Source organism: Aulonocara sp. 'chitande type north' Nkhata Bay, linkage group LG4 (genome assembly GCF_057382095.1).
Source record: "Aulonocara sp. 'chitande type north' Nkhata Bay isolate Kocher_YH1m ecotype deep benthic linkage group LG4, A_spYH_male_GT1.1, whole genome shotgun sequence".
Taxonomy (NCBI): Eukaryota; Metazoa; Chordata; class Actinopteri; order Cichliformes; family Cichlidae; genus Aulonocara; species Aulonocara sp. 'chitande type north' Nkhata Bay.
In genome coordinates, this window is record NC_141347.1 from 13,150,792 (window position 1) to 13,164,633 (window position 13,842).

The following is a 13,842-nucleotide window of genomic DNA, read 5'->3' on the forward strand; positions in this document are numbered from 1 at the left end:
AGTTTAAGAAGATCAATATAGGCTACGGTGACTGAAATGTAGATATGTCTCTCTAAGACAAAAGCGATCAGGAAAATTATGTATTCCTTTATATCTTCCTCTTCCACTTCAGGTGAACTCTACATTTCGAACACATTCTTGGATCTTAGCCCCTGAAATAATACATTTTTAATTCAGTTTCTGCCTCTCCAGTGCCACAGTGAAGAGTGAAACAGAGACTGCACAGTAAGCTACCTGAAACCTGACCGATCCTGTCTCAACTGGATTTTTAAAAACTGACCTGAATCAACGCACGTCATCAATTTCTTGCAGATACTCTATACATTCCGTAAGGCAAATGAATGTCTTTGCTATACAAAGGGGTCAGTGGCTGTGGCCTGCTACACAGCAGTATGTTTACAGTTTAAAAAGTATTTAGCGCCGGATTATAAATCTCAATGAGAGGAATTCATGAAGCATGAACTTTATAAATAAGTCCACGCATCACCTTTCCACCTGTATCCAGTGCTGGTAAAAACAAAGGGGAAAAATTATGCGTTGCTTACAACATTTCCAAGAACTGTTTATCACTTGACGAGATAAAGTTCACGCTCGTGTTGAGAGACGAGCTTACTGATGTACCTTTCTTGATAATGGACTGTAAAGAAAATAGAAACAAGGATGAAAACAGACTACTACTACTAGGGGCTACGTGTCCCTGTATTACTCTGAGGTCTCACTGAGTGTCATTTCCAGGGTCTCACCATAATGAGTCACAAGGCTCTGGGACACAGTAGGGGCAGCTTTTATTAGGTTACCCAAGAAGCTGAATGTAGGCAGGAAATGCTTGACACTGAGCTGCTCAGTAAGCTAGAAAAAGAACACAGAAAAAAATCATCAGTACTTACACACACACACACACACACACAGTAATATAAAGGAAATCTTAATGCATTAGATCATAAAGCTCTACAACATCGGTTTGCACGGGTGTCTTAAAGCTAAACGGCTATTTTAATGGTAGGTTAAAAAAAATCTTCAAAATGACCAAAATATATTTTAAAACTACTACAACAACCTAAATATCCTACTACTATGGAAGCCCGTTTCCACCACTAAAAAAAAAAAAAGGATCCATAACTCAAAATTTCGAGTTATTTTCTCGAAATTTCGAGTTATTTTCTCGAAATTTCGAGTTATTATCTCGAAATTTCGACATATTAACTCAAAATTTTGAGAAAAGCAACTCGAAATTTCGAGTTAGCGCTGCCAATCAGTAATCTACGTGAATGACGTCATTTCCATGTTACCCGGAAGCTGAAGCCCTCAGCTACAAATGCTACAGCTAAGCTACCGGTATTACATCCAGTCGTGAATGCACAGATTGCTGAGTGTTTTCAGCCTGGCTTCACAAATGATGAAATCCCTGTGTTATTAGCTGAATCACATGGTGTTACTATCAGCAAACATACTTTAATTTGTTGGGATCCGTTTTTGAGTGCGCCATATGCTTCCGGGTAACAAGAAAGCAACCTCATTCACGTATATTTTTGATTGGCAGAGCTAACTCGAAATTTTGAGTTATATTTCTCGAAATTTTGAGATAATAACTCGAAATTTCGAGTTATGGATACTAGCTTTTTTTTTTAGTGGCGGAAACGGGCTTCCATATACTACATATATGTTATTAACCGCTTAAGTTTTTTATTTCCACTCGATAAAAAATCTCTGAAATTATTCAGCGAGAGCTCCACAACAGTAAGGCCAAGCACACACGACAATGGGCTCAGAGGATTTGTCATGGTCCTGGGTCTTTTGACCCAGCGTTTTAAGTTTGAGTTTATTTTGTTCATTAGGTTATCTAAGTTCATTTGGTTATTAGACTCCTTGTGTTTTCTTCCCCTGTATTTAAGCTTCCCCTCACCCTTCGTGTTTCATGCTGCATGTCTTATGTTATCAAGTTTGTATTATCATGCCTAAGTGTTTCTAGTTCTTATTATTTCCCCCTCGTGTTCCAACTATGTTAAATCTCCCTTGCCCTTCGTGTGTTTCATGTCTGTTGTCTTATGTTGTTATGTCTGCCTCTCATGTTCCTGTTTCATTTTGGAGAGATCTCGTGTTTTTATATTATGGATTATGTTTTGAGTCCTTTGTAGTACTGTTTCGTGTTTCCCTAGATCTCAGTTATGGTTATCTTAGGTTTTGCTCTTTGGCTTCGTCATATGGCTTCCCTGTGTTCCATGTTATGTCCACTGTGATGGTTTTGTACCATATTTCAGGTTCCTATATTCTGTCTCCCCAGTTGCTGTTAAGTTTGCATGTTTAGAATTCAGTCAGTGTGTTTCCTGTTTTACTTTGAAGGTCCATGTCTCATGTGAGTGTTTCTAGTTTTGCTTCCCTTGCCTCGTCCTGCTTTATTACCCTCAGCTGTTCCTCCATGTGTTCCCACTTCCCCTAATCACCTCCTGTGTATTTAAGTCCTCTGTTTTCAGTGTGTGATTGTCAGGTCGTCTGTTGTCCACGCCATGTTTCCAAGTTTCTTGTCTAGGTTTTTCTTATTGTTTGTTTAGATTTCCCAGTTTAGGTTTGTGTTAATTTTGCTTCAGTTTGCCTTGCCCTTTGTTTGTACCTTTTTTTACCAGCCATATTAAACGGCTCGCTTTTTGTTAACATTAAAGTTTTGTTCCCTGTTCCTTGGAGTCTGCATTTTGGGTCCTTTTTCAATTCATACAGTCTGCCCTCGCCAGACTGTGACAGGATTAGAGACACTCGAGAGATTTTTGCCTCCTTGTCCCCCATCACCAGCTTTGAGTGAGGTAGGAAACACTCTATCAAAAGCTGACATTTTTATTTCCACCAAATACCAACTGCAAATTGGAGAATTAATAATGGGTAAGTAAACACAAAAAAATCCTACAACTGCAACTCTACCAAATCTGGTGCAAGAAAAATGAAGCATAATAACACTAGGCCACTTCCATACATAGTGATACACAGAAGAAGGGTTAATCTGAGCCAAGTGCTTGCGTGTTTAAACTGAAAAAAATAATAATTTCTTCCACTAACAGTTTGTGTCAAAACTTATAATCAAGCTCTGTTCTTGTAGCATAAATGAGACTTGTCTGCTGTGGCTGGTGTTATATTTTTCTGTCATCATCAGTATACACAGCTATACTGTTTTCCACCTGCAGCAGGATGAGCCTTCTCCATTACTGTCTCCCCCTGAGGTGACACAACAGCAGCAAGAGGGAGACAAGCACACTGTCTGTTTACTAAACAGCCTTGGGAGAGTATGACGCTAGTTACACAAGTGCTATTAAAATTTTTAAGATGTTGGGCATGTTCTTCTGCCTGCACGTGCACATGAGTAGGAGCGTTTCTCTATTTGTCTTACCTGTTTGTGTATCTCATCCAAAACGAAACGAAATGACAGCTCGCTCTGGAGCTCCAGGAGTAGCTGAACCAGCACTGACGCAAGTAAACACACACACAAATGTATGCATAAACATCACAAATAAGTGCAGTTTCACACTTTCGCACAGTCACTGCAATTACAAGACAGAAAATCAAAACAGTCAATGTTAATGAAAAATCCAGGTGTATAATTTTTGAAGTTTTAAATTATCCTTCAGAATCTTCTACCACTGCTTTAGAAATTTGCATGCGATTAAATGATTCAAACAGGAATTTACTTAAATATGAAGTGCCTTTAAATAATGGTAGTTAAGGAATTTGCGTTACATAAGGCATCGTGTCACACAAGCCTGACAACCACAAGGCGCTAGTGGAAAATGTGCATTCCCTGACTGGGGGGAGGGTTGTGCACTGAAAACTTTGCCATGGTTGGCAGCAGATTGGTGTGGTTGCTCATTACGGTGCAGTCACCGTTTATTCCGAGCAGTAGTGAAACTTGAAGAAGTGCAATGCAAGCTGGGAATGGAGAAAGTAAAGGTTGTGCCTTAATGCTGCCTGCAACCAACACAGTTCAAAAAGTGCAAGTCTGCAGAGAAGACAGCTTCTTACATGCTAACTGCAGCAATCTGCTAGCAACCAAAGGAACTGCAAGGAGATTTTTGGTGCAGCACTGTACACCCTCAATTACACCCTGCTGACTGCCAGGAACCTCCAGTAAACCACTTGCTACCTGTCAGAGAATACAGTTGCCAGCGTTCACTGACCAGTCTCTGGGTCTGTATGAAGGTAGCTGTAGCAATTAGTTTCACAGCAACTGCCAGCAACCTCCAGCAATTTCTTACAGCCCTTTCTTTAAGCCCTTACCAAACATTTCTACCGATCAGTGTTAATCAGTATCAGATAAATGTGCCATTATTTTACAGCATACTGAAATTTTAGAGCTGGCGTCTAGTGTGACATTAGCGCCCTGGAGCTCCAGTGGCTCCATGGTTCATGTGTCACATGACGAAGAGTGAGCTCAGGGCATAAGTAGTGCTAGAAAACAATATCATGTTAGGTGGAAGGTTTAGGAACCTTTTTTAAGGTCTAAAAAAAGTGATGGACAAACAGGGATTAGCATTGTCGTGAGTACGTATGGAGAATGTTTGTGTTACTTTTCTCCCTGCCAAAGGGGAGAGGCAAAAGTCCCATACTGCAAACTAAACATAACATTTGGGGCAAGTTCAATTTGAAAACTGTGCAAAACATAATGATACGTATGCAAGTAGAACCTGTTTCCATTAAAGGATGTGCACTGGTGTGCAACAGGCTATGAGTTGTGGTATATTTCCATTATTGGGTGTTATACAAGCGTTATCCAAACAGTAGTGACATATATTAAACCCTGTCATAGGGCTGTGCGATATGACCAAAATCTCATATCCCGATATAAGATATCTATCATCCCGATAACGATATAAATCACAAAAATTTAACATTTTCTGTAAATTCTGTGAATCTCGGGCAGCTCGACTTGCGTGAAGTGTTTTCAGCTGGGCGCTGTGTACCTGGAGTTGAGACTTTTAACAGATGCATGAAGGCATAGGTTGTAACGGCCGCCGTTTTCTTTGTATTTATTACACGGCGTGCTGCGGGGAAAAGCCTGTTCTAACGTTTGAGTTTAAGGTTTATTTTTTTAGTACCTAACGCATCTTTTTTCCTTCTCATCCGTAAAAACTCTGTATACACTTTCACATAATTTATTTTGTTTTGAAAAGCCTCAACAGGATCTTGAGCTTTATTGTGAAAGGTTAATATGCAAAATAAACAAGCGGACGGCGGGGCCACGCCAATGTTTTACGGTCGTGGTTGCAAACGACAAAAACAGTCGCTTGTCCGTCCGTAGTGTGGTTATATTAAATGTAAGAGAAAGAGAGAACTTTAACAAATTAATATAGCCACTACAGTGACCATCAAAACCACGAAAAAACGATAGCGTAATTTGAAACGATAGATGTTTTTATATCGTCATCCGATATATATCGTTATATCGAACAGCCCTACCCTGTCATATCAAAAAGGCAGTGTACCAAATAAATAAACTGCAATAGATGCAAGTTTAATGTTTAATGCATCGGTTTCCCTCTCAGTTACAACGCAAGTTCTCATTAAGCTGTAACTGCAAAGCTGAACAATTCTGTGAAGATTGTAGGCTTTCTTTCTCCTTCTTTCTTATCTCCTCACACTATGACTGCATTATTTATAGCGCTCAAGTGATTTACAAAACGTGTGCTTTACACACTGTCTGTGCAGAAACCAAATGCAGTGTCACATTTTAAGTACTCTTCTAACTGTTACAGAAAAGCAGTCCCTTGGGCATTTTTAAGACAGCTCCCGTAAAATCATTTGATTCGCAGCCATAGGTCCAGGCTGCTGGGGGATTCCCATGATGCACTGAGTGTTTCTTCTTCAGTTACCTTTTTCCACTCATGATGCATTTATATACCTGCATTTAATTAGCTATTACTCATCTCTGGCTCTCTTTCACAGTATGTCTCTGTCCTGTCTTCATCTGCTCACCCCCAACCGGTCGCGGCAGATGACCGCCCCTCCCTGACTCGGGAGGTTTCTTCCTGTTTAGTGGAAGTTTTTCCTTTCCACTGTTGCAAAAGCACTTGCTCATAGGAGGTTCATATGATTGTTTGGGTTTTCTCATGTATAATTGTAGGTTCTTTACCTTACAATATAAAGCACCTTGAGGCAACTGCTCTTGTGATATGGCGCTATATAAATTAAATAAAAGTGAATTGCACTGAATTAATTTGGACTTACTAAAAAATTTTATTTTTAGCATTTTTGAAAGGCTGCAATGGGAAAATCTGTCTGAGTGTTTGAAAGTGAGACTTTGCCACGAGGCCAAGATTGAGGATACAGAATAATCTGCATTTGGCTGCCCAAATAAACTCATTAAGTACAAAGAGAAATTCGCATTTCAGCTTTGAAGTCAAAGATCGCCTTAGCCACCAGCCCTGACCATTATCAGCAAGAAGGCTTATGTGTATCCTCCAAAAAAAAACAAAAAACACTGACTGTGTGTGTGTGTGTGTGTGTGTGTGTGTGTGTGTGTGTGTGTGTGTGTGTGTGTGTGTGTGTGTGTGTGTTCACAAAAACAACTGCATAGAAGGCCTCCATCTATGTTTGCGTGAGTGCAATGTGAGCACGAGTCTGTACATAGAGTGTGTATGTGTGTTTTCCTGAGCACACACAGACACACAAGCATACATCACCAAACCAGAAAGAGGCATCTCTTCACCTTGGTCAACCTTCTCCAGAGTTACAGGGTCCTCTGCAGTTTGAAGCATCCCTGGGGACAGAGAAGATATGACAGAGCAGATTTTAAAAGGCATACTTCAAAAACCACATGCACTCTTGCTTCTACACAGAAGTACAGGAGGAAGAAATTTAATGTCATTATGCAAAAAAAAAAGGATGAAATAGGACAAAATAGAAAATACAAATTACAGAGACATTAGATGGGGCTTCATGCTAATAAAGATCTATTTGATCATACTGTACAGGGTACTCTACCTTGCATTAGCTTTGCTGGACATCCAAGATAAAGTACTATCTTAAAAGCATGTTAAAGAAAAACAACTCAGTGTAGTGATGAATGTAAGGCATATTTTTATTGGATTATGCTCAGATGGAGAAGCACAATTCATGCAGACAATCCCACAAGAACTCTAATAGCTCTTTTAACGTCTTGTCAGATTGGTCAGAGCTTTTATGGCTTAGCATTTTGCCACACATCCTCTTATTGTGCTAATTTGATTAGAGCTTAAATGGTTTCAACATAGCACTTAATGCGGCAACCTAATAATCCTCCAATGAGGAAGTTATCAATAAAACCCTGGGATGATCTAGCATTAAAAAAACATACAGAGGTTCAATTATAGCAGTATAACATTTGCAATAGAGGAGTCAGTAATTTAGTGTTGTGAGAATAATGAAACACAATGCAGGTCTATATATTAACAGTCTTACTGGCTCCACTGGGATTTTCACGGCACGGCAACTCATTCCATATTTAAAGATCCTCAAAAATTATTGCTGTCATGTCATCCGATATGTTGACACAGAGAATTATTCACGGTACAGGAGTCGAAATAACTTACGCTACAACTTAAATGCAAACAAGAAATCACAAATAATGAAAGTCTTGATAGTTTTATATGTTTTATACTTTTGTTAATAGCTCGTATTTTGTGTCTTTAAATCAAACATTTCAGAAATAATTTCAGAAACCCCGTCATAGTTAGTCAAAGGAGCTTGCAAAGAAAAGCGTCTGGACTTCTTTAAGTTACTTGAAGATGGTAATCCCCGAACCAAATGGTGGACACCAGAGGTGAAGGGAGCCACCAGGCTGAAGAAGGAGTCCTATCGGGCTTGGTTAGCCTGTGGGACTCCGGAGGCAGCCGACAGGTATCGACAGGCCAAGCGGAATGCGGCTCGGGCAGTGGCTGAAGCAAAAACTCGGGTGTGGGAGGAGTTCGGAGAGGCCATGGAAAAAGACTTTCGGACTGCCTCGAAGAGATTCTGGCAAACCGTCAGACGTCTCAGGAGGGGAAAGCGGTGCTCTACCTGCACTGTGTATAGTGCTGGCGGAGCACTGCTGACGTCGACTGAGAAAATTGTCAGGTGGTGGAAGGAATACTTCGAGGACCTCCTTAATCCCACTGACACGTCTTCCGAGGAGGAAGCAGAGTCTGGGGATGAGGGGAATGACCCGCCAATTTCCGGGGGCGAGGTCACTGAGGCAGTTATACAACTCCTTGGTGGCAGAGCCCCTGGTGTTGATGAGGTCCGCCCCGAGTTCCTGAAGGCTCTGGACGTTGTAGGGCTGTCCTGGTTGACACGCCTCTGCAATGTTGCGTGGAGATCAGGGGCAGTACCTGTGGACTGGCAGACCGGGGTGGTGGTCCCCATCTTTAAGAAGGGGGACCGGAGGGTGTGTTCCAACTACAGGGGGATCACACTCCTCAGCCTCCCTGGGAAAGTCTATGCCACGGTGCTGGAAAGGAGAGTTCGTCCGTTAGTCGAACCTCGGATACAGGAGGAACAATGCGGTTTTCGTCCTGGTCGCGGAACACTGGACCAGCTCTTTATCCTCTCCAGGATACTTGAGGGTGCATGGGAGTTTGCCCAACCAGTCTACATGTGTTTTGTGGACTTGGAGAAGGCATTCGACCGTGTCCCTCGGGGTGTCCTGTGGGAGGTGTTGCGGGAATATGGGGTGTCTGGCCCATTGCTACGGGCCATTCGATCCCTATACAACCGTTGCAAGAGCTTGGTTCGCATTGCCGGCAATAAGTCTGACTCGTTCCCGGTGGGTGATGGGCTCCGCCAGGGCTGCCCTTTGTCTCCAGTTCTGTTCATAATTTTTATGGACAGAATTTCTAGGCGCAGCCAAGTGGCGGAGGGCTTTCGCTTTGGTGGCCTCAGAATCTCATCTCTGATTTTTGCAGATGATGTGGTTCTGTTGGCTTCATCGGGTGAGGGCCTCCAGCTCGCACTGGAACGGTTCGCAGCCGAGTGTGAAGCAGCGGGAATGAGGATCAGCACCTCCAAATCTGAGGCCATGGTTCTCAGCCGGAAAAGGGTGGAGTGCCCACTCCGGGTCGGGGATGAGTTCCTGCCCCAAGTGGAGGAGTTCAAGTATCTCGGGGTCTTGTTCGCGAGTGATGGGAGAAGGGAGCCGGAGATCGACAGACGGATTGGGGCTGCAGCTGCAGTAATGCGGACGCTGCACCGGTCCGTCGTGGTGAAGAGGGAGCTGAGTGTAAAAGCGAAGCTCTCAATTTACCGGTCGATCTACGTCCCTACCCTCACCTATGGCCACGAGCTGTGGGTAGTGACCGAAAGAACGAGATCGCGGATACAAGCGGCAGAAATGAGCTTCCTCCGAAGGGTGGCTGGCCTCTCCCTTAGAGATAGGGTGAGAAGTTCGGCCATCCGGGAGGGGCTCAGAGTAGAGCAGCTGCTGCTCCACATCGAAAGGAGCCAGCTGAGGTGGTTCGGGCATCTGACAAGGATGCCCCCTGGGCGCCTCCTGGGTGAGGTGTTCCAGGCATGTCCCACCGGGAGGAGGCCCCGGGGCAGACCCAGGACACGCTGGAGAGATTATATCTCTCGGCTGGCCTGGGAACGCCTTGGTATTCCCCCGGATAAGCTGGAGGAGGTGGCTGGGGAGAGGGAGGTCTGGGCCTCTTTGCTTAGGCTGCTGCCCCCGCGACCCGGCCCCGGATAAAGCGGATGAAGATGGATGGATGGATGGAAGATGTTTCACCTCTCATCCGAGAAGCTTCTTCAGTTCTTAAGGTCAAATGGTGGAGAGTCCCAGATATAAACCTAGTGGGAGTATCCCCCCACAGAGGGACAAAAGGACCCCCTGATGATCCTCTAATCACCTGAGCCAAGGTGTGAAACTGGGTGTGGGTCCCAATCCCCGTCATAGTTAAAAGCAAAGCTGTCCACTAGCCTGCAGCCCATGCTAATGATCTTTTTTTTGGTGGCTACTTAGTTTGATGATTCCATCTATGAAATGAGATTTAATGTGGCTGTCATTAAAAATGAAAATCAGTTACATATACAGCACTTAATTAAGGCCCAAATTACTGCATCACATCAAAGTCACAAATCAGTATAATGGTTTAATCACACTACCGATGACAAGCACACCTCTCCAAAGAAAAGAAAAGTAGTAAACTCAAGGTTAACTGCATTATCGGCGTGGATCCTTTTTTTTAAATGAAATCAACGCAAAAACTATTATGTCCAGTAGTGTGAATATTTCTGTATCGTGTTCTGGTTGATTGCTAAGATCAATTGTTCTCTCTGTTCAGCCTGACCTTGCAGAAAAGCTGTAATGCGACTGCACCACCAATACAACAGTGGACTAACACAGTGGTGATTAGCTTCAAGGAGTGCAAATGTTAAACAATCAAGCTCGAGCTAGTGAGAAAACAGCCAGTGATGGTTAGGACTGTCAGTACTGACTGAAGGTCTGTGCACTGCAATAGTACTGTTGATGCTCCTTGTTTTCTAAGTGCATTCCAGTCTGATTTTGCCTACCTAGCATAAAACTGTTTGCACCTTTAGAGAGATAGCAAGTGAGAGGTGAAAGTCCAGCGCTTCACAATCGCCCTTGCTAGACATTCCTTCTGTTTCTAATCTGCTGCATGTGTTACTATTTCTCACCCAATAGTTTGGCTGTAAAATGCAGACAGACTCTGTGGTCCTGTTGGAGCAGCTCTCTCAAAGCCCCCGGAGAATACTTCAGCACTCCACTTACACTGGACAAGGCAGAAGACTTCCTCACAGACTGCATCCCACAGACAAGCGTGTAGGAGGAGAGATATAGGAGGGTAAATAAAGCTCCAGCTGAGCATCAAGGGAAATTAACAGCATAATGCAATTTTCATACACATTTCCCAATCCTTCCTAAAGGTTGTGCAAGAGAATGTAAAGCCACAGTAAACAGCTACAACATGGAGATGTATATAAATATATTTCTTCTCACTGCTATGTCTTCATCGTCAATCATTTCAATGAGGCAGGCCACACAGAGCAGCAGCCCGCCTCCCTCCACAGGCCCAAGGCGCCTACTCCACTTTGGGTCATGTCTGAAGTGGATCTTGTTGCAAACTATATCCCTGCTTGTCATTCTGTTTGTTTCGCCTGTTCAGACAGAAAGACCACAACAGCTTTTTATACAAAACTGCAGGCGAGCAAGAGTGCTAGCAAGCTATTGTATTACCTAGCGCTACATGCTAACTATAATATTAGCACTAGCTAAAGTTAATTTGTGACTTAGCTAGCCATAATATCCTTAAAAACAGATGTTTTTGAAGATTTCTCTTAAAACCTTCAAAAACATCTGTTTTTAAGTAAAATTATGGCTAGCTAAGTTATAAATTACCTAGCGCTACATGCTAACTATATTATTAGCACTAGCTAGAGTTAATTTATAACTTAACTAGCCATGATTTTCTTTAAAAACAGATGTTTTTGAAGATTTCTATTAAAACAAATGCTATTGACAAACTCTAATAACCACAAAATATGTGTAATAAACCATAAACTAACCTTTGCTGACAGTATATATCAGACGAGAACTGTGCAGAAATGATGGCTAAAGTCAAAACCCCAAACTTTATTGAACATTACAGTACAGTAGGTTACCAAAATAATTCCAAACACTGTTGTACTAATAAAAACTGCATTTATAATGTAAAACATTTTAATATTATAATGATACTATAAAAATAGATATTTATAAACAAATATATGATACAAAAACTTAAGATGTCTATTTATTAAATAACTAAATTCTCCTGTGAAGCCTCCTTCAAAATTTACCTTAACATTAAGTGTTGGTTTTAAAATAAACAAAAAAAAAGGCCAAATTCTGACAAAAAGATAACACAGGACAATATATTAATATCTTTAAGAGTGGTTTTACTCATATTAGCAAGTGTTATGTTGAAAGCTAACCCTTATTTAAAAACCACAAAAAGAGCTGATGATCTAATGGATTTATCTGGTATCTTTAAATGTGTATGATAATAAAAATGCAAATGAAACAACTCTGGAATAGTGCAAGTACATGACCATAGTTGTAAACTATGAATATATATGAATAACTTGTTTTGTTTTTTTGTAAATGTATGAAAAAAAGATAAGATACAAGCATTTTTTTCTGGTTGTTATTTCACCTTTTTACTAGATCTATGTGTTGAACAATAGTGCATGAAGATAATGTTCTGGCAAATAATGATAATTATCTGAAATGCTATGATCATTTTTGCTGCAGTTATTGGAACTTTTCAATTTCGTGTACATATGGGAAATGCTTGCCTCATCATTACACTCATGCTTGGTTTTTTTTGTTGTTGTTTTTTAACATAAAATCACATGAAACAGCTGCTTAGGTCCCATATTTCTTGCTGATGAACATTGGAGCTCAGTACATTGTACTGCTCTAATATTAAAAGTCCAATCAAATCAACAGTCTCTAACATTCAAAGGAAGCCTGATGGTGTATGTTTGAGCAAATCCATGCACAATTAGCCTCACAATTATATATCAACACCAATTTACCCTCCAAGGAATATCTTAGCTGATCGTTATGCTGAGACGTGTGTCTGAGTATCATTTAGCTGTGAAGGCCACAATTTGGTTATCACCATGACAACAAAAGCCTCTGGGTAACTGAGCCACTGTGTGATGATAGATGTGTGGGGGCGAGTATCAGCTACTACCGACATGTCGATTTATAATCTCCCTCTGCTTCTCTTTAAGCAGAGTTCAGTGCGCATCAAAGCATCACACGTGTGGCCAGCTCAGCACTCCGCGCCTCTGTCTGTCAGTGACGGTGTAAATGAGTGTGCAGAAAGATAAACCCTCTCAGAGTTCAATATATGTAACCTTTGACAAATGTGCTGCGCTCCAGCAAACATATTTTAGGCGAAGTGTAGCTACTGCGCTGGGACTGTGTGTGTGTGCAGGAAGTGGTCAGAGGGTTTTGTTTCTTCTGGTTGACTGAGAAGAGTCAGACAAGATATCGGTTTATAAATTTGTGCCAGGACAGGAGCTAAATCCATCAGTCTGTGGCTTTTTATTTGCCCCCTGAGAGAGGCAAATATAACACAAAGAGACGGAGAGCCTTTCTCGCTGCTCGGGTAAACAGGATGCATAATCTGTCAACTTTATTTGACAACTGCTTTACATTTACTTCAAGGGGGCGTTTCAGGGCGAAGACAAATGGTTTGGAAACAACTCCTTTCTCCTTTCTGAGCACAAGTGGGGGGCATAGCATGAGAACAGTTTTCACACCGTTGCCTGGCCTTTCTTTCCCTTGGCTCGAACCACTTCCTCTGCCCCTGCGAAAGCCATTAATGGGGGTGTTGTGGCAATCAAAAAATAGCTCTATAAATTTGTCCATTATCTTCAGCCTACGCTTGATCATATCACCAGCTTCCTTGCACTGCAACACGCTGTTACACAGAGGCAACAACTTTTAGAGTAACAATTTTTATTTTCAGTAGTGGCTGGGATCATCAATTCACTGACTGCTCACAGCAATACACTGGCTAGGATTATCTACTCAAGGATCTGCGCTACCTCATCACCCGGTAAACCTAAACAGAGTGTTTAAACCACAGCACTGGATCATTATATTGTTACTGAGCCCATTTACTACAAATAAATATTCAAATAAATAAACGGGCCACTTCGTGTAAACCTATCAGTGTTTTATGACGCAGCACTGCTTCTAAATATGTTCTCAAAAAAGGAGAAAAAAAAAGTTTGGTTCAGAGAAATGATCGCAGATCGGAAGTGGGCGGAACGGGGAAAATATGCGTGTGCGTCGGCTGGGGGAGGCTCGCCGGTCTGTCTCTCGTCTGTAGC

At 41.9% G+C, this 13,842-nt stretch overlaps 1 protein-coding gene across 7 annotated transcripts in view; it reads right to left on the reverse strand.

The window, feature by feature from the left end:
- mei1 (meiotic double-stranded break formation protein 1) overlaps positions 1-12,582 on the reverse strand; it is a 66,266-nt gene extending 53,684 nt beyond the window's left edge. For 2 of the 7 annotated variants that reach the window (XM_086288526.1, XM_086288522.1), the window contains exons 1-6: positions 12,532-12,581; positions 10,952-11,109; positions 10,630-10,753; positions 6,686-6,736; positions 3,374-3,447; positions 744-849 (exon numbers count right to left, since the gene is read on the reverse strand). In XM_086288526.1, the coding sequence (XP_086144652.1) occupies positions 744-849; positions 3,374-3,447; positions 6,686-6,736; positions 10,630-10,753; positions 10,952-11,095 (499 nt within the window). In that variant the 5' untranslated portion in view covers positions 11,096-11,109; positions 12,532-12,581. Of the gene's footprint in view, positions 1-743; positions 850-3,373; positions 3,448-6,685; positions 6,737-10,629; positions 10,754-10,951; positions 11,110-11,517; positions 11,624-12,531 lie in introns of those variants that run through there. The other 5 variants (XM_086288521.1, XM_086288527.1, XM_086288528.1 and 2 more) reach the window with 4 other exon arrangements.
- Between the last annotated feature and the right edge of the window lie 1,260 nt (positions 12,583-13,842).